At 35.0% G+C, this 20,997-nt stretch overlaps 1 protein-coding gene across 2 annotated transcripts in view; it reads left to right on the forward strand.

Moving 5' to 3' along the window:
* LOC105196903 (tyrosine-protein kinase transmembrane receptor Ror) overlaps positions 1-20,997 on the forward strand; it is a 254,193-nt gene that overhangs the window by 224,312 nt on the left and 8,884 nt on the right. For both annotated transcript variants that reach the window (XM_026131531.2, XM_039459057.1), the window contains exon 5: positions 20,908-20,992. In XM_026131531.2, the coding sequence (XP_025987316.1) occupies positions 20,908-20,992 (85 nt within the window). The remainder of the gene's footprint in view (positions 1-20,907; positions 20,993-20,997) is intronic.

A 20,997-nucleotide genomic window follows, 5' to 3' on the forward strand; every position in this document is an offset into this window, starting at 1 on the left:
ATGCGATATCCAATATTGGATGTTAAAATTCATGCTAACTAATTATGGTGTTTTATATTTAATGAGTAGAAAATTATAAAAAAAAGTCGACTCATATCACACACAAATAATTGTACCTAATTCTATATTTCTTCCGAGAATATAATCAATATGTTTAAATATATGAGAACACGTATTATTGAATTGACTAGTAATTTAATTTGTGATTTTACATTTCTTGTTTCACTTAACAGCTGCGTTGTAAAGTCCGGCAAACATGTGGTACGCAGTTTGGGAAAATTTGTAAATGTATATAAATTCACCTAGAAAATTATCATTGAACACTAATGATAAGATCCGCTTTCGATCGGCTAGCTGTTAAATGTGTAAATGTATGAAAATTATAAATTTGGCCACTACGAATTAAGATGGTGTATAATGGAGATGGAAAATCATTCAAGGACACGTGATACATTCAACAATATTAACCGAATACACCATCGTTTGAAGGCATGATATAACGAGCTCACAGTTAAACTATAGCGAGCTGAATCGAAACTGATACGATTAATTGGTTGCATGTCCGTGTTCGTTGCACCTAGTGCCATCAACGAGACGGGCGCGGTGAAACGTAATTATCGTCGCTCGGTTGAAACAGCCTGTACTTGTTGCGGCGATATATACGCGTTATGTACGATACCGGTATACATAAGCACACGAGCGTATTTATATACACGCCCGGTCTCACCCACTCGTGCGGCGAACGTGCAGCAGATGCATGTGCTTCGTGCACTCGCTAACACAAAACACACCCTGAGCCCGGAGGCCCTACAAGGATAATTTGGGATAACCGCGCCGGTAAAATCTGCATATCAGACTCGTGTGCTCGGAAAACTTGGAACCCACTTCGAATCGGAGTTAACGGAACTCACGAGATCTTCCACTCTGGTTTCGCCATAGTTCCGCGACTACTCTCGATTAATGCCAAGATTACCACAGTTCCCATAATTTGCATAAATTAAAGAGATGATATAATAAGCCTGAAAGCCGTAAGTAATAAAAACATAGTTTATAAATCTAATGAAAACTTGTAAAATTTGAATAATTTGTTTGACTTAATAGATAAAAACCGAATAAATAATACAAGATGTTTACAATAAAGATAAGTGATTAACTCGTAGAAAATAGGTTTGTGTAACAGATTGCTGGTTACATTCTACTGTTCCTTCGTCGTAGGCATTGCGTGTTTCCGCGTGTTGATCGTACATTTGCGAATGCAATCGCAAAAATACGCCACTTGTGACGTTTATCAACCCCGCGCGAGGCCATGGAAGTCAGGTTTCCGAGAAACCATTTTCGGATTATTGTGTCCGCGGAAATGGTATTTCCGCTGTTTCGAGCATGCTCCCGCGTGGCGGAAACTTCCACCAAGAAATTCGCGTTAGTTACACATGCAAAACTCGTGTGAGGCGCTTCCCAGAGATTCCGCATGCAACAATCTTTATTGCTTTGTTGCGTGCATTTACGCATTTACAATCAGGATGATGCATTGATGCATTTAACTCCATTTTACTATAATCTCTTTGTTTTATTATTTAATGTTTACTCTGATTTTTAATTTTAAGCTCTTTTGTTGACATAATCTTTATTTTATTTTAATTAAATAAATTGCATATGATGAAGAAGTAGAGTACACTCGAAACATAAAAATGGTTTTTTTTAATATTAATTAATAACAGAAAGTTTGAAACTTTGATTCAAAATAGTTTCAAATTACACTGTAATTAGTTAGCATAAATTTTAATATTCAATGTTGGATGTGTCGCATATCGATATTTTTACAGATTCTCATCCATATTAAAAAAAAAAGTAATTAGGCAATTTCGTATGCAAAATCGAAAGTATTTTACAGCGGCACGTTTGGTGTACTTACAGTTAAAATCTCTCGTCTTCTCGTTTTCAAGATCTCAGTAAATTACCGTCCTCTGCAAAATGTAATGCGACGTGTGGCGTGACACGGAAGCGAGTGCGTGCTGTAACATATGGCTCGTACATTCACATTACGGCGGACCGCAAATTCTTTCCTTCTTTCTTACTTTTTTCTTTTCACTGTTGCGGCTACAAGTACGCGCTCGTGAAAGCGCTCAATTTCGACCGCTTCTATTCGTTTCCGCTGCTAGTTTTCTCACAGCTGTATAAAGTTACACGTTGCCCCGATGTCTAAGTGTACATATACTTGAGACAACGCGAGTGACAGACGGATCTGAAAACGATCGAAGAAAGCAAAGAAGGAAAGAAGGTAAGAAGTAATGCGCACGCGAAGGCGCCGCAATTAACGACTCGAGAAGAAATTTCACGACAAATCTAAATTGCCTTGATCGATCCGCGACGCGTCTTTAAGATCTCTTTACCAATGTTTCATGCAACTTGTATTAGCAACAGAATAATAAAATATCCTACGATTATCTTTTAGAAAAGTAATTATATATGTATCGTATTTATCATAAAATAACTTCCATATTTGTTAAATCTTTGTTCTGTAAGATCGTAGGATACATGTACACATATTAATAATATATTATATATAGTTAATAATATATATACATATATATGTATAATTAATTATATATGTAATATATTATTATTTTAATACACGGATAAACAATTTTGCTGAAATACAGACCTAAAAATAATTATGTTGAACCGTTTAAAAAATTGTATCAGATGTTTAACTTGGTTGCTAGGATTTCAAAACTGTTTGCAACGGCATTATCATGCTTGGACGTCCTACATAATTATTTTGACGGTCCAATATAAAATTATTTTCTAATTTGTATCTAGCTAAATTTTTAAATGCTGTAATAAAATTGTTCTTTTCGTGTAATATATATATTATTTATATGTATTATTATATGTACACTGAGAAAAAAATTGTTAACTGTTGACTAAATTTTTCAACTAAATTAAATTTCTTCACTTCGGGTATTTACGTATTTAAGTAAAATATATAAAAGCTTAAAATTTAAATATTTTATGTATTTGAGTTAAATATATAAATATTTGAACTAAAGAAATTTCATCAAGTTGAAAAAGTTAATCAATTTAACAATGTTTATTCTCAATGTACATGTTTTCTTATTATTTAATTTTAGAGTAAATCAATCATCTACATTTAGCTATTGCTTTTAAAAATTTAATCTTCTTTCACCGACGTTGCACGACTCTTTACAGTGCTACCGGTGTTATATTCCCGAGTATCGTTATCAGCCAATTCATTAAAAGGTCGCCCGACACTGTTGTGCTGCTTTTTCATTCTTGTTAGCAACCAGGCGCCTGGATTCCGCTTTCCGACCGGTCTTATCTTTCTTGCAACGCTCCCGATGTTGCATCTCTTTCTTCTCGTAGTATTCTTGCTTCGTTCGTTCTTTTTTAGAGTATACTTCCATGCCCGATAACCAATGCCTCTTACCGGTAGATGGATCGCGATTTCGTTCAAACTTAACTAGCTCGCGTTTTCGCGAAACTCTATTCGGCTTTCTTGATTTTATCACATCCCATTGTCCCTTTGTTTTTTCGTGACATTTTTTGTCGACGTATATGTATACGGTAAAAAATTATTATTGTATATATGTCTTTCAGAATTAGTTTTAAAATATATTTTTATTTGATAGCTTGTGACATGCAAATTATTGAAGTGACAAAGAGAAATTTCATTCAATTACTATACTTTGTTATTATATTGTATGACATTTTTACATTCTTCTCTAAAGTTAATTGATTACAGTTAATATGACTATATGCCTGTTTTATGTAAAACGAAATAATAAATAACGAATAATTAAAAATAACTCTTTTAATTCACGAAATAGGAACTTTTAACAAAGTTCTTTCCATTGTGAAAACTGATCCACGCTTTCAGCTTTGATTTCGTTGGAATCACGACGCAATACCCCGGGACTCGAAAGGGACAGGAAGCAAAACGTGTTTAGATACGAACCGCGGCGACGTAATCGACATCGGTCGCATTCGAATCGTAATTTTTTCCCGTTCTGTACGAATGCGGTGGACTCCCCAGCAGTAACGCTCTAGCAATACGCAGTAGCAGATTTGTATTGTACATACATAGCGACGGCGCTAACACCCGTAGTCCCTCTAAAAGCTGGGATTAAAAGACTTAACAATTCGCGTTTCGTGTAATCTCGCATGAATCTTCATCATTTGCATTCCCATCGCAGCGACCTCGCACGACGCAGCATCCACGCGTTCTTAATCTCTCTAATACGCGCAAGTACCGATACGTATACTGATCTTAATGTTGATAAGCAGAAGACGAAAAAGGAAGCGGGATAGAAGTAAAGAGAGACATATATATGAGAGGAAAAGATAACTAACAAATAAGAAAGAAGAGTTTAAGTCAAAATTTTCATTTCAGAGAAAATTTAATTGAGAAATTTAATTGAGTAAGAAATAATTATGATCACATTTAAAGTTGAGGCTATTCTAATAAAAGGTACAGTCTAATTTTTGAATCAAGAATTATATTCATTTAGACGACAACGAATAGAGGAAGAAGAGGAATTTCATTATGTACTGTGAAATGAAATCCCGGATGGGAGCGCTAAACAAGAAGCACAAAGAAGTGCAATGAGCAAAAAAAGACAGTGGATGTTAACGTCAACGTTTTGCCTGGATGTAACTAAAGCTGGCTAAAAAACGGACGAAAAGGAGATTAAAGGACAGAAAAAGAATGGAAGAGGCTTCGAGGATAGTTATGAAGAGAGAAATATCTCAGATGAGAGCAGAGAGAGAGAGAGAGAGAGAGAGAGAGAGAGCTGAAAATATGAACGAGGACGATGAAGGCTATTTACCCGCGTCACAGGATGCGGCACCGACAGTCCGGTTATACACGGCCCATACGGATGCATGGGCTGACCTTTCGCATGTTGTATCAGACTGCCCGAAGCGTTTATGATATACAGATAACGCGCCGAGACATGAACTTCATGGTCCACCGATCGGAAACCGACCGATTAAAAAAAAAATAGCGACCATTGCAAATTATAATGCTTGTTTCTCGCAGATTGCTTCAAGTGCATCAAGAGAAACGATCTTTTCAATAACAGTCAGCAACTTGACTTAAGAATGTCAAGTTCAATGATCGCTGTATTTATTTTGTATACGATTTGTCTTTTTGCGTGGATATGTATAGTAACACAATTTTATATAATTTTCTATCTTATATGCAAAAATATATTAACCTTTTATTATTATATAAGTATTATTACATTAAAAAAAGAATTTGATAATAGCTACCAAATATTGAACGAAATAATGCCAATTAAATATTTGATTAATATAACCAAAAATAATTTTGCTTTTTTGAATATTTAGCAAATATTATCGAATTTAGTAATATTTGCTAAACACTTAGAAAAATAAAATTATTTTTGGTTGCAATAATCAAATATTAAATTGGCATTATTTCACTTAACATTTGCTATCACCAAACTTTTTTTTTCAGTGAAATTTTGTGATATTTATAACTTTTTTATTAATTTTTAGTAACACATTTTTCATTTAAAATTAATAGCATTTTTTGAATTTAACGACATATTTGTACTACATTTATTAAATTATTTCCTGTTATACTGAAAATTTAATAATGAGATTTATTCAGTTTCATATAAAAGTTAGAAATATATGAGTGTTAAATTTATCGTGATTCAAAATATGTATAATATGTATGATATACTCGTATATTCATATTCATGCTGATAGGCAGCGAGAAAGCAAGAGAACCGCTCGTTATCAGCAGCTTTCGTTAATTCAATCAATGTAGATCTTAACGTGAACATCGACTCATTCGCAGCAAGTTATGCTCGGCCGAGCACAGTTTGCCGATAACGACCAGGGCCGACTGAAATCAACGATCGGATTTTGCAAGCTTGTAGCCGCATAGGTCCGGTTTATCGCGGCCGGCCCTTGTCACTTATCGAACCTATTGGCCGAACCCCGGTAGCTATCGCCCGGATCGCAGGTATGCGACCGACACGGCGCACGGGTTTCGACATCTGGCACCGCCTGCGCCATCGATATAACAGCGGTTAGGGGTAAATTCGAGAGAACGAACGGTAGCTCCGGTATGCGGTACAGATTAAGCTCCGGTCGGGCGGGCGATCTGCGAGCTCACCCTCACCGCCGACAGATCTCGGCTGCTCTGTGATGCGTGAAATGGATACACGTCGCACGCGAGCGACGCGTAGGTCTAAACAATAAGCAGAATTATTAGTCTTGTCTGAGATTGTGCTGCGGTCGGGTATCAATCGATGTCGTAATGTTTGAACGCTGTGCTGCGAGAAAGAATCCATCTACCTGTTCCGTTCATTGCATTTTTCTCGTATCGATTTTCTCATTCATTGAATACTTGATATTGAAAAAAGAATTACAGAAAGTTAAAGAGATGTAGACGATAATATAGAAAGTGTAAAAAATAAATATTAGATAGACAGTCATATTTGTCAATACTTTTTATAATACTTGATTTATTTTTTATTAAAATGTAGAACACTCTCCTTCTATCTATACTCGAACTTCTTATTTACTGAATACAATATTTAACAAAAATGGAAAATTATAAAAAATCAAGATAATATAGATGACAAAAACATAAAAAATGGATATTTTAAACAGTCGGTTTTTATAATAATTTGTAAATTGAATTTTTCATTATAAACTTGTGATTTACTTTTGAATGAGATGCGGAAGAACCTTTTCTCTTGTATCTCATAAAATTTGAACCGACGATTTTTAGACACCCTATGTGTGTGTAGGTGCATCCGGATAAAACGGATAAAACGTAATGGCGCGGTGCACCCTTGTATCGACATTTCGGATAATCCTGGGGGTCGCGCAGCAGCGCGTAGAAACGCCGGGCTGTGTAAACTATTGCCCGGCACCGGTCATGTATTTATTAAACACGGACCCACCCTACGACTGTCCACCCTATATCCCCCTTGCCCTCAGGAAATGATACGCGGAATGAACACTATCGGTTTATACTTCTCCACCGTCACCCGTCTCTCCTGTTCGTGATGTACGCGAATGAAACGCGTGACAATTACGTCTCTTTTCAGTCAATGATCCATCGATACATTTCTCCCTTTTCCTTCGTTCACGTGGGTGACGCTTGATTTTTCCTTTTCCATTTCTTTTTGAGAATATAACGAAAGTTTTAACGAGAGAAGGAGGGAGATGGAACACGCAAAGTTTTTGTCACTCGCATTTATTGAGTGTTATTGTCCGTTATTGTTGTAAATTGTAACATATCGACAGGCTAGAGCAGATCAATCGTTTTCCAAATCAATTAAAGAGATGGAGACTGCGAGCGAAATGATGGTAATAATACAATTTACATTCTCAAAGAACTAAAAAGCATTCAGATTCGTACGCAGAGGAAAAAATGCTGTTGAATCAACAGCATCAATCTAATTGAAAATACTTTGTTAATTCAATAACAGCTTATTAACGAAACAAAATGGTTAAAAATAAAGACAATAACAAACATAGCTAAATGAATAAAATTTAGTTGAATCAACTAAATATATTAATGACATCCCGTGATTCGACGTTTAATTGAATCAAATTATATTTCAATTCATATTGTAGCATTTTTTCAATGTAAAAAGTAGAGAAGCTTAAATCAACTCGATTGTATATGATGATGATTAAAGACCATTTGATTTTTAATGAAGCAACAACATTAATACCTTTTACTATGAAATTAATACGGAACATCTACGGTTAAAAGACTAAAATAAATATCGGAACTTTTATAACTCAATGTATTTAATCATGCATCAATTTTACATTGGTTTCCAAATAGTGGCACCTACTGTATATGATGTTTGTCGAATTTCACAACGACACGTAATTATTTCGAGATTATGTCGCGCAACAGTTAATGCGCGAGTGCACGTTATTGTAATTTCCATTGTTGTAATCTCAATGGTGCATCTTACCGTCACGGCATCCGGTGAATGAAACACGTTTTGCGCGTACAATAGAAGTCGAATAATCGATATCGAGTGTCGAACGTGCGAAATCAAACATTGAAGCCGTCCATTATGCTGTGTTGAATATCGAAGCGCATTGTACGGCGTATGGAAAAGTGTTTGTATCGCACGCCCACCGACGTGAATTAACATTAAAATTGAAAGCGTCAGAATAAAATCACTGTAACGGTACGCCTCATCGTCTTGAAACACTTGCACTCGAGCTAGACTGACGTTTTAAAGTTTGGTATGGTAATAACATGCATTGTGTGGCATATGACTATAGCACGGCGTAGAAAATTTTATCAACGGCGCGGTGTCTTTCTCTCTTTTATATCTCTTTTGCTTGAAATAGATGCGTAATAATTATAAATAATGAAGTCCCATTTTTAAAAATATTGATCGAAATCGTAAAATAATCAGCATGAAAAAAAATACTGTCTATTATAATATTTGTCTTTTCTAAACTAACAACTTTTTTTGGTATTTTTTCGCATTATTACAGATATTCAGTATATATTCTATAGATTCTAAAACAACAGATATATTCTAAATGTTAGACGGGGAATACTCTGTATATTAAACAAGCATATAATTAAGAAATATTCTCTTTAAATTAATTAACAGTTTCGGTACATATTAAATATTGTTTCAAAATTAATAAGCTCATAGCAACTTGTGAATAGTTAATATAATAATAGTTTTAAAATATATTACAAACATAGCCGCTCCTAATCTGTGTATGTTTATTCACATTTACATATTTTTAAAATAAATACGATTTATAAATCATTTAATATTTTATAATTAAATTTTAGATAAGTTGATCTTTTCTTCATGTAGAGAATAAAAAATATATTCGTTATAGTTTTATAAAAATAAATCTCTCTCTCTCTCTCTCTTTTTCTCTCACAAAACAATAAGGACTTCTTTTTAATCTATCTACGTTTTCTCACGAACGTAAAACGCGAAATAACCATAATTTCCCGATATCGGTTGCGCTCCCAGGAAGTTTCGACACTTTAACGGCACAGCTTAAGACTTTGTTTTTACGTGGATTTCCACTTTCTGCGCTCTATCGCCGCTCTTGACTATCGATTTGCGATCGCCGAAATGTAGAAACCAATTCCGGACGGTCATTTGCTCCAGAAGTGAGTCTCTTTCTCCCCGTTTTTTTTTTCTCTTTGTCCCGCGAAATAAAAGCGAATAAAATTGCGCGCCGATATTTGCATAGGCCGCGCGAATACACGCGCAGTCGATTGAAAATCGTCCAAACATCCCGTGCATATTTGATCCTGCAATACAACGTATTCTCGTTAAACTGGTGACAAAATCGCGATGGCATGTTTCCGCACCGCGAACGGGACCTCTGCTGATGAGGCAATTACGTATATTCGATTTGAGGGTATCACATTAAATGGTTGTTGTGTAAACTCACGATGAAACTGGCTAATCGTTTAACACTATATCTAAATTTTGATCTATTATGCGGTAAGAATTGATAACTTATAACTGACTTACTATCTACTAGTCGTATTTTATTTTGTTTTTCATTTAAGTTAATTCTAAACTCTCTCAAAAAGAATTAAATGACAGATTCTTTTTTTAAAATGAGAATATTTTATCCGATAATCTTTTATAATTATTATTTTTAATTTTTTACTGCACAAAAATATTTTTCAAAAAATATTTAAAAAATTGCAAATTAGTTTAAAAATTTATTTTTCAAACTAATAAATATCGAAAAAATAAATTTTATATCTTTATAATTGAAATAACGTTTCTTGAGCTTAATACCCTATCAAAATTTCCATACAACAGCGACGGCTATTAGACCTTTCCGGAGAGGATCTGGAGGTACACAGCTGTGCGGTAAATCTCCGATTTTAAAGGACTTATGATAATCGACAAGTGTTGTTGAGAACGCGGTAAATTTCGCGCAGAATAGTGAAACAGGTAATCTCCTCGAAAACGCTTTCGACGCTTTCGATAATACCAAAAAGGGTCTTCGGCAGGATTATTACAGTGATCTGAGTAATGTTCTCAGAACTACCGTTCATGATCAATGTTAAATACATGCTGCACGAGCGTAGATGAGCTGGAATTAATTCCTCAGATATATCTTTTCATATGTGTGCAGACATATAATTTTGGAATTTGTATTACATATGAACATTTAAATTATAATCTGATTAAATTATTATCTGACTTATTATAAAAGTATTAATACATTTTCAATTTTTTATAATTAGACGCGTAGTTTATGTAGCAAACGCTTAAAATTATTATTCTACACGGAAAGAAGTTTTTGCTAAAGTGTCCAAAAATTTAGCTGGATACAGATCTGAAAATAATTTTGTTGGGTCATCAAAATAGGATAGTGAAATTAAGATGCGTAGGATAGTGAAATTAGTTGCTGAAATGTCAAAAAATTTTGCAACCTTGCTCATCACATTTGATGGTTTGTATAATTATTTAGATAGCCCAACAAAATTATTTTCAGATCTGTATCCAGCTAAATTTTTGGACACTTTAGCAAAACCGTTCTTTCCGTGCAGATTTGTTTCTTCTTTAATTCATTTTGATTAACTTTAAAATTATTAGTGCAGTATAACACATACTTTAATATTCTTAAAAATGTTTGAAACGGCAAACTATACAAAACACAAAAGAATTTAGATTTCTTTCTTAATAAAAAAGATATTGTTATTGAAAAGGTTGAAACTGCATGGTTTCAAGCCAGCCATTGTTCAGCGCTATCACAATGGCATATCTGTGGGGCATCGCGTTCGGAAATACTCCGAAATAAATGAGAGCTTTCAGATGAATCGATGAAAGGTCACAAACGTGTTATGGTGCCGCAGAAAGTGGCTCGTATGTGAGACGGGTCTCAAAAGTTTCTTCACCGGTATTATATACGCGCCGCATCGACGATATTTCTCTAGAAAATCTACGGAGTCGATCTGACTTACTCAGAGATACGTTGTATTATTCGCCGGAGGGAATATTCGATGTTATCTCTTGTAGTATGTATTGTATCATCCAACAAATCTTTAATGTAAATCTAAAGAATGTATCCCAAAACAATATTTGATAAACAATATTTGATAACAGATTAATATAACAATTAAATCAAAAAGTTTTAAAACTATCAATATTTTTTTATTTTTAATTGCATAATGTTCCATTTTTGTTTCATTTTTTATACATGTATTTTTATAATTTTAAATATGTAAATTATGTGCATAAACATAATTACGTAAATAACATACATATAATACATGTATAAAAAAGATGCTGAGAATATATTGATTTTTGCCATAATATAATATTCAATACAATTGTGATACAATTGTGCTTTCTTTCCATCGTTGCAAAAATTAATGAGAAAATACAAATAATTTGGTAAAAAGGAAAGGTTTATCCGAAGGCTCATTGCCGCTCCAATATGTCAAATATACTACTGGAGAATTCGAATGAAGCAAATATACGTGGCCGCAAAATTGCTCGATCGTCATCCAGTCAATTCCGGTGAAAAACCGCAATTGTGACCAGCTATCGACATTTCGAAAGATTGAAAAATTCAAAAAATTACGTCATTTTGATGAAAAAATTTCAATAATGTTGAAATTAATATACTGACATTGATAATATTCTATTAATTTGTTGGAACAAAGATACCTTTGTCGACATAATAAATCATTATTTTTTTTATAATTGTCTTACAGCTAAAAAAATTATTAACTATGGAGACCATTAAAAGTTTGCTAGGCTTTAAGTACTCCAAAAATTTTTTTATAAAACAATAAAAGAAATATTTGAAGTTTCTATAATAGGTTACAAAAACGTTACAAGTCTTTTTGCATTTAACAGGCCATATCTTGCTCCTAAATTAAATAATTACAGGAATATTTACTAAACGTCAATTTCAGACTAATATTTGTACAAGTCAGAGCTGCACGCGCAAATTTTGTAATGAGTCTGCTTATTAAATATTTACCTTGAGTCAAACGTGAAATTCATATACATTATAAACACCTAACAGAGGTTGATTAACAAAATGTAATCAGCCAGATGGCCAACCGCAGACGCAAGCAATTCAAGCCTTAACGGTGAGCACCTCACGTAATTTTGGACCCGGCAATTTTCTCGCCTTCATCCTCGCGAAGCTTAACTCCCGCTCGAGCAGCGCGGCGCGCACGATTAAACGTAATCGTATATTATCGGGTTATATTGCGAGCGCCGGCCGGTGCTGACGCAGCGATGTCGGTGTTATATCAGAGCGAAACAATTTTCTCCCTGGGTCTGCGTGCTCAAGAATCAGTGAAAAACATCGGAACATCTCCTCGAGATGATAACCACCCCATTCATATGAAGTACCACGATCGTGGTTGCGCACAGCACGAGAAATAATTGTACACCTGTCATAGGCCTTTCAATAGCGGCTTTATTTCTTAGGAAAATGTATAAAATTTCACGAGTTGCTTCTAGAAAAATTTTGTAAAAATTTTATCTTGTATAACATTTTAATTTATTATTACATCATAATTATTTTAAATTTAAAAAATTAATCAGTTGCTATTATATTCACACAAAAGTTTTCAAAATAAGCAACACGATCTGTTTTTTTCCTTATTGTTCTATCCAAAAATTACAGATGACGCAAACTCTAAATGACTCGAACTGCTTATTTTATTGGAATATGCCCACGACAGAAATAATATCAAATGGCTCTCTCTGAAACTTTGCGCATTACCGACGAAAAAGACTGCGATTGGGTATACTTTGAAAGAGCAAAGGGGTTAAGGCGGCTTACGGCCTGCGAAATCGTGAAACTCGCGCTGGTTGTTTTCCCTTAATATTACTTCACGTTCCGCCGGGGTTAATCCCCATTAGCGGAATCACGGGTGAAATTATAATAAAGCCGGGCAGCTCGGTTAAAGCTGCGTCGTGTGTTCCCGAGGCGTATCTGCGCGAAACGCGGTTCGCGTGCAATGTATGCAGATGAGGAGGACGGACAATTTTCTCGCAGTTATGGACGTGTGGCGTAGCAAGGTCCGCGTTAAATCTTAATGGAGGAAAGTAGCTTATAGCAGAGAGAGAGAGAGAGAGAGAGAGAGAGAAAGTCGCTATCGAACGCGCGGCTGTTAGACGATCGGTGCTGCTCATTAGTCGCCGGCGGTGCATTAATATTAATGGACTATCGATACCCGCGCGCGGGTAAAAGCTATTTAATAGCGCAGTTAATAGCATTGCGCACGGGGTTACCTCGCCGTTACTAGGGTCCATTAGCGAAATTATGTGAAATCGCAGCGGAATCAGACGGTATTGTCTCGGACGGATGCTGTGGAATACATTTCCGTAGTGCGCCTCGCGTTGGCGTCGACATTAACAAAAAATATGACAGTTGTGAAAGTTTCTTGTTTCGAGAACACTGTCCTCTAAGATATCAGATAATATACTTCTACAGCTGCTATGAATGCAAGTAAAGATTTAATAATAGATAAAAGAAAGTCGCCAATATCGGCACTTTATTTGGATAATATTTCTTAAACAAAAGTTAAAAATAAAACTTTAAAAACACAAATACAAACTAGAAAGTGTTTTTTATTAAATGATAGTCATTTTTATATTACTATTTTGTATTTTGTAATAATTAATGTTTTTGTACCATAATCCAAAAAGAGTGCTTGAGAAATTGGGCCTTAAAACTGGCACCCTAGGCCCTAGACAAATGGCAAAATTCAGACGAGGTCTCATAAGGAAGAAATTAACTGTAAAATAAATTATAATAAACTAAGTAATAAAATATATTTTTATGTATTAAGCAACAAAATTTATAAAATTTAAAGACCACAATTAAACATTTCCACTTTATACTTTTTTTTGACACCTAGATCTATTGCGTCTGATGATATTTTTCTTACCTGGAGGCGTGTAACGTCTTATAAGTTAGCAGAACAAAGTGAGCACAATCAATTCAAACTAATTTTTGTGTTTGTTGCTCATTTGTTGCTAAAAAATTGCCAAAGAAAAAAATTTGTTGCTCTATTAATTTTTTTTTTTATAATGTTCCGCTATAAGAAAGTTCAAATTAGCGGGACAATACCTTTGTATCGCAAAAATCACACGCAAAAGCAACGTCAAAATTGTTGCTAATTTGTTGCTCATAAAACATGCTATTCTCGATATTCAGTGTACTTTACACGGCACTCCCGAGGACCGATCGCGCGCGATTGGGTATTCGGGTTCCCCTTCGAAAAATTATTTGAGTCCACTGAAGAAAAGAGTTTAATAATATTTTTGGTAATATCTATTAATCGAATGTTTAATTGGCATTATTTCACTCAACATTTAGTAGCTATTACAAAACTCTTTTTTTAGTGTCCTTTTCTTAATCCTGCGCAGAATATTTGCAAAGCATAAAAATAAAATAAAATAAATTGATTTAAGTACGACTCACCGACCCGATGTGCAACGAGTGGAGTTACTCAGCTATGAAGCTATGGTGATTACTGTAACACACAAACATAAGATTTGAAAATTAAAACTGCGCTCAAAATAATTATATTTCAATATTTCAAAAGTAATTCTTATACAATATAAGAAAGGTTTCTTTGAGTTAAAAAATATTTGTTTGACTCAAAGAAATTTGTGCAATGTTATATGTTATATTGATAAAAACAAAACATTGAAATATAGATAATTTAAATTATATTTAAGATTCCTTTATATTTTTTCTGTAACATTTGCACTTTTAACTTTTAATGAATTTATTTAGATATTTAATTAAATAGTATTATCTTATTCGTAAAAGGAAATAACTATGAATACAATTTAAAATATAAATGAATAAATGAAACAATTTAAATGCGTCATTTAATATTAATGAGAATTTTTTGTTGCCTCAGTGAACGAGTCCTACATCATATATTGTAATATATCATCTGTTGATGCTAATGCTTGTCAATGTTCACAACATAAAACCTGACCGACATCACTTTCATTATCAGCAACCGCTTATCTCTCCGCGCATGCAGTCGAAACTCGAAGTTGCGTCTATCGATCATTCCTCGAAGCTGACGAGAGAGCGTGCGGCATCATAACTTCGCCGGGTCGATCGGCTTCCGCGCTCCGCTGGGAACTTGTTCAGAGCGATTAGCGGTTCTACTCGTCGACGAAACACAGCAAGAGCCCAACAATACGCGAGTGGCAGATAGAAAGGCGGTAAAGAAAAATGGGTTAAGAGAAAATAAAAGAACGTCGAAGTCAAGATCTATATCAAAATGTTCCATACCAGTTTGAAGAACGAAACGTAATGGAATTATATGTAAATGCTCACCAATTAGTACGTGAATATCAGAAAACAATTCAAACGTGAGAAAAAAAATGAGACGAAGAATGAAACTGCACATAATATGTAAAAAGCAAGATATATTTGAGATAATTATTATTCATGCCATGAGAGATTTGAAAATGATAATCGAATAATTAATATTTAAGTGGCATTAAGATTCTTATATGTCTCAAAATAATCGTCTTATTCCTTCTCATTCTCGAGTCCTCAATTGATAAACAATAAGATATGTCATATGCTTTAATATGAAAGGTAAAGGAGGAGGTGGAGATCCCGTCGTTTGTCCGGCAGGAGGCAAATCACGTACAACGTCCTTCGCGGACTACCGAATTGAATTTCGGACAACACTTACGACGGCAGTCTCATGAATAATGCACCGGTCGCGGTTGGCAGTCGCGGGCGTCGCACCCGGAAAAGTGTTGACCCTTTCGACCAAGATGGATGGGACATCCGTTGATTATCAAAGACAAACGCTCTCTCTCTCTTTCTCTTTCTCTCTTTTTTGCTGTTTCTCACCGTCGTGCGCGTGCACGGCCGACGTCGTCGACCGCCTCCGGCCACAGACTCCAGGGGCCACATACGTGGCCCCTCAGGATGGCGTGCCGCGAACGTTCCACTGATAATTTACAAGAACGATAGAGAGCCTGAGTAACGATGCTGCTCGTGTAAACGCGATCTCCCGTGAGGACGTTTCGTGCGCAAAATTAAAAGAGTGAATGCATAAAAACGTATTTATTAGTCGAGGCAGTTATTTTTTTTTATCATTTGCTTTTTATAACACCAAGAATAAAAAAAAATTTTATTCTCTAAATGTGAAAAAGCTGCTAAAGTTTTTATATTAATAACGAAATAAATTATAAACCAATTTTGAATCTATTATTTTCTCAGTTTGAATATCGAGTATCATTTTTGATCGCCGTAAATAATCCACATGAAAAAGATAAAAACAAATATTTAAAAAAAAAAAAATTTTTTTAATTCAGGAGATGATTTGCTCACAAAGGCTCGCCGATACAACGTAATATCTGGCCGCATGCGAAATAAGGTGATACACTGCGGCCGCTATTACGTTTCATTGCACGACATTAGACGAGATTACGTTGCTTCTCGTAATGTTACGCCAGGCCTTGTGACTTAATGGCTTATTTCATCATCGTTCCACCTCGAGTATATAATACGTCCCTCCCCGTTGTGTGCGTCTTTTTCAAGAGCGCCTCCGAGAGCTTGCACGGTTTGCTATCATTTGCATAAGTGTTGCATAACCGCGACATGGAAAACGCATGCAATCATATGACTCACATCGATATATAAAAAGTATCGATTTTAAGCGCAATGTCCTTTAATTTTAGCTCATAAAATTTATTGATATCTTGAGTAATTGAAACTTTTTTATTAAATTACCCCCAATAAGTGATGTTATTTTATACTTGTTTTCTATATAGTATATCCCTATTAAAAAGTTTTATTTTTTTTAAATGTTATTCTTTAGAAGTTTTATTAGTGACGTCAAACTATAATGACACAACCATTGTTTAATTTGAAGCAATATTTCTTGACAGAAATATTGACAAATATTATATTTTGCAATTTTTGTAACTTCTAAAATTAAATAAGTATCTTTATAAATGGTATATCAAATTAAAATAGTGAATAAAATTTAACTAAAAATAATATCTATATTTAAGAATAGTTTTTCACATCTAAAGTTCTAAAGCTTGATTCCTAAAATATTCTCCGAATATTTGTACATGTGTAGTTTAAAAACTTCAATTTAAAGAAAATCTAATCAAAGCTGACAAAAAGAAGTTTGTTTTAAACTATTTCGCTAGGAACTTCTTTGGATCAGAGGCTATACTGAGTACTGAATACATAATAAATTGCGAGAAACAAGAATTGACAATCGTGTAGCAGCGAATCGATGTCTTACTCAGCGATTCGCAGAGGAAGTCTGTGTAGCGGCTGAAATTCGCTTCAAATCCGCTTGCCAGTTCCCGATTTCTACGCACACGAGAGTGATGCACGTGCACGGACATCATTAATCTTGCCTGGCCAATGATCAACGACCTCTCTCATTGACTACGGCGTACGAGCATGCGAGGCGTACGTGTGCGGTCCCGTGAACGGCTATCGACGAGCGCACGCGGCTCTTCTTACGCGGCTCTCGACGAAAGTCCATAAAGCATTTCTAACAAATGTAGTTTACACACACTATGAATCATAACGAGTAACCTAATTGAAGAGCTATACATATAATTAGAGTACAGAGATAATAACGTTCCTCGATATATTTATTGCCTTCTGAGATATTCTATTGCGTAACTTTAAAATAATGCCATTTGACAATTACACATTCTAATCACATATTACATTAAACATACAACATTAAATTGTACATCACAAAATTTATGTTTTATATCAAATAGTATATTAAAATAATAATTTTTTTTTCTTTATAGTTTTCTTTTTGTAAATTTTTTAAATTAAGTTTGTGATTGTCCGTATACTGAGAAAAACATTTGTTAAAAAACTAAAATATTTAGTCCGATACGAGCAACTAAACATAGATTGATTCAATAGTTATTTAGTTACACAAAAGAAAGTATAATTCATTCATGTCAATCATTTGAACTTTTTACCAAGACTTAATTAAACAAACTCAATATTTAGTTGCACGTATCAGACTAAAAATATTTTAGTTTTCCAACAAACAATTTTTTTCCTCAGTGCGTTATTGGTAATAAATCACGCTTAGTAACAAAGATCGAGTTTTAAACCATGTGAAATGTCACGTTGGACGTGACAGCTATTACACGGCAAGAATTTTAATTGCGACAAATTTATCTCTCAATAAAACGCAATAGGCCATTGTCCGCCGAGGCACCTAATTAGATCGGAAATGTAATAACACGTGGAATAAACTCCTGATATCCGCCTACGCGCATGTGAATACACGCGTGTCTTAGTAAGTAATGTACGATCGTGTATACTGGATGTTCCAGAGAATTCGCAGAACGCTTATAAAGCGGTTTTATCCCTCAAACTTCAATGTCACATTTTATTACAATTTTTTAATTTATTATAACATTATAAATATCTGAACAAATTAGAATACACATTTATCGACAGATTGACATTGATGGTGCATTTATTTATTTGCATTAGAATATTAAAGGTCCGGCTAGAATAAAATTATCAGTTATCTTTTCAGGATTAAATCAGCATAGAGATTTTGGTATCGTTTTTAACGAGGAAAACCGTCCCTAAATAAAAAGAAAACACTGCCTTATCATTACAGCAAACTGTCGCGAACACCCGGTATAACTGCCCTGTAAAACGGTGTCACACCGCCGCGCTCCGTTGGGGTCGTAGGGATGCGAGGCTGTTCCGCGAGTAGGCGGGGATTATTAATGACCACAGGCTGCCTTATCTTTTCCACTTCCTGTTCGAGATACATAATACGTGGGCCGCCTCGCGCGCGCAGTAGTTGCATCGTGTCGCAACATTGTGCGTACGGCCGGCTTCTCGGAGGTGCGCTCTCGTCTCATTGTGTGTGCCTCTCGCGTAACTCGCGACGCTGCGCATGCACCCGCGTATTTATCATCGCCTGAAATCGCAGCAGCGAGGAATGACTTGAGCGAACGATTAATCGTCGTTATCCTCGATCGCGCGGAAAATTTCATTGCCGTCTCGCCGCGGCAGCACGTTATATCGGACAGAATGTCTCGACGGCATTGTACAGTTATGCAGCTTCAACTTCAGCGAGATCTAAATTTTGTAATACCGTATCCAATCGTCGAGGTATTTAACGCAAATTGGAAAGTGTGTTGTAGCGAAATGTAACATTCGAAATTTGCGCAATAGAAAATGTAATTATAATTTACACAAAGCTTCGAGTTTTGTATTGTAATATCGTATTAAATCGTTGAAATACATATAACGCAGATTGGAAAGTTGTAATAAAATATAATGAACATTCGGTACAAATTCGGTAGAAAATACCGCCCCATATTTACTGTTACCCGAAGAAATATTTTGCATCGTTCATATTGTTACACACAAATTACGTATGATAATACTGAAATATATCGAATGTCATAATTGTTTTGTATGCTACTTTTTATTCGTAATTTTTTTGAATTTTTCTTTCTTTAAAAAAATGAGAAAATACTGAAAAAATATTGCTGTGCATTGGACAACCTTATCTTCCCTCATGAACCTGAGAGAGAGTCCAGGAAAGAATATAAAAGTAACCCCCTGGAGGAATGAGCGTTACGGGTTTTCTTATTGGCGAAATTAAAGAACACGTAGAAATGCAATTGGCGACTCTTTATGCAACTTTCTAAGGATACTAGGGATCCTTTCTCGTGCCCGAGAGCGGTTCACGGATTTACAGGTCCGACGAGAAAGAGGTCGGAACCCTCGCATACGAGTTCTCGAGGGGTAGATTCAGATTTTCGATATTATTTGCTTTGTACCGCGCTGCAGGGAGAGGAGAGATGTATGTAGAGAGAGAAGACGAGAAACTGTGCAAATCCTCGGTAACAGGAGGCGAACACGAGGCCCTGTCCCGCCCCGTTATTCCTCCGGAAAATCGCTTCGCCTATAATAAGCCCAAACGATTGCTTCGCGAAATTGCTTTTCTTCAAACAGAGGCGTTTGATGTCGCATTTCCTTTTTGACGGATCGTAATCGCGCGCGTGTTAGTGCGCTCCAAGCTGTCAGAAAGACAGAAAGATTCCTTTAGACCTTTAACCGACATTTCCTATTTCGTATTCATGGGCAAATGGGCGACGTGGAATATTTGTTTCGCGTGAACAACTTGTAAAAAGATACATTAAGGTCTCGTTATCTTCCGGTATTAAATAGCAAAAAATTAATGTTAGCGCGAACATGAGTGATGTGTAAGAGATGATTTATAATTCGGCAAATGTAATTTGGAAAGCGACAGAAATAGTAACAAATTACACGAATAATTTTTCTACATGCTTTTCAAGAATTAAATAATATTGTTGATCAATATCCAACAATCGAAAAGGAAGCGTAAGCGTGGCATCGAGTGTGTCGAGATTTATCTTTTTAGAGATCAGTGAGCGCGTAGTAAGTTTCCCCTAACACGCTTCGTGACACGTCAATTTTAAGGGACTTATTTATGGGTTGCATTTCTTTAAATATTTTTAATCATTAAGAAATAATTTAAATAAGTTAATAATGAAATAAGTTCAAAGTTACAAAATTTATTGTTATATGAAAAAAACTTAATGTACTAATATTGCATCATACATCATAATTCTACGAACGAGCAGAAATTATTTTATAATTACATATTTCTCTTGACGGTGAAATACCACACGGACTTAATGTTAACCTAGTCACCTTCACGAAACGTGTTAAGAAACTTTGCTGAGAAATTAATTACGATATAAAGAATTGCTTTTATATAATATATAGTATGTCATATATATCTAGCTCTCGCATTTGTATTTATTTTTAGCGTATAATTTGACAAAATTTTTTTTGCAGCTCCTATGCATCCAGAACATTCTATGGGACAACCGTCAGGCGATAAATTTTCCACGGGGATATCAGGGCCAAGCTTTATTGATGGGTGAG

This window comes from Solenopsis invicta, chromosome 16 (assembly GCF_016802725.1).
Source record: "Solenopsis invicta isolate M01_SB chromosome 16, UNIL_Sinv_3.0, whole genome shotgun sequence".
Classification (NCBI taxonomy): Eukaryota; Metazoa; Arthropoda; class Insecta; order Hymenoptera; family Formicidae; genus Solenopsis; species Solenopsis invicta.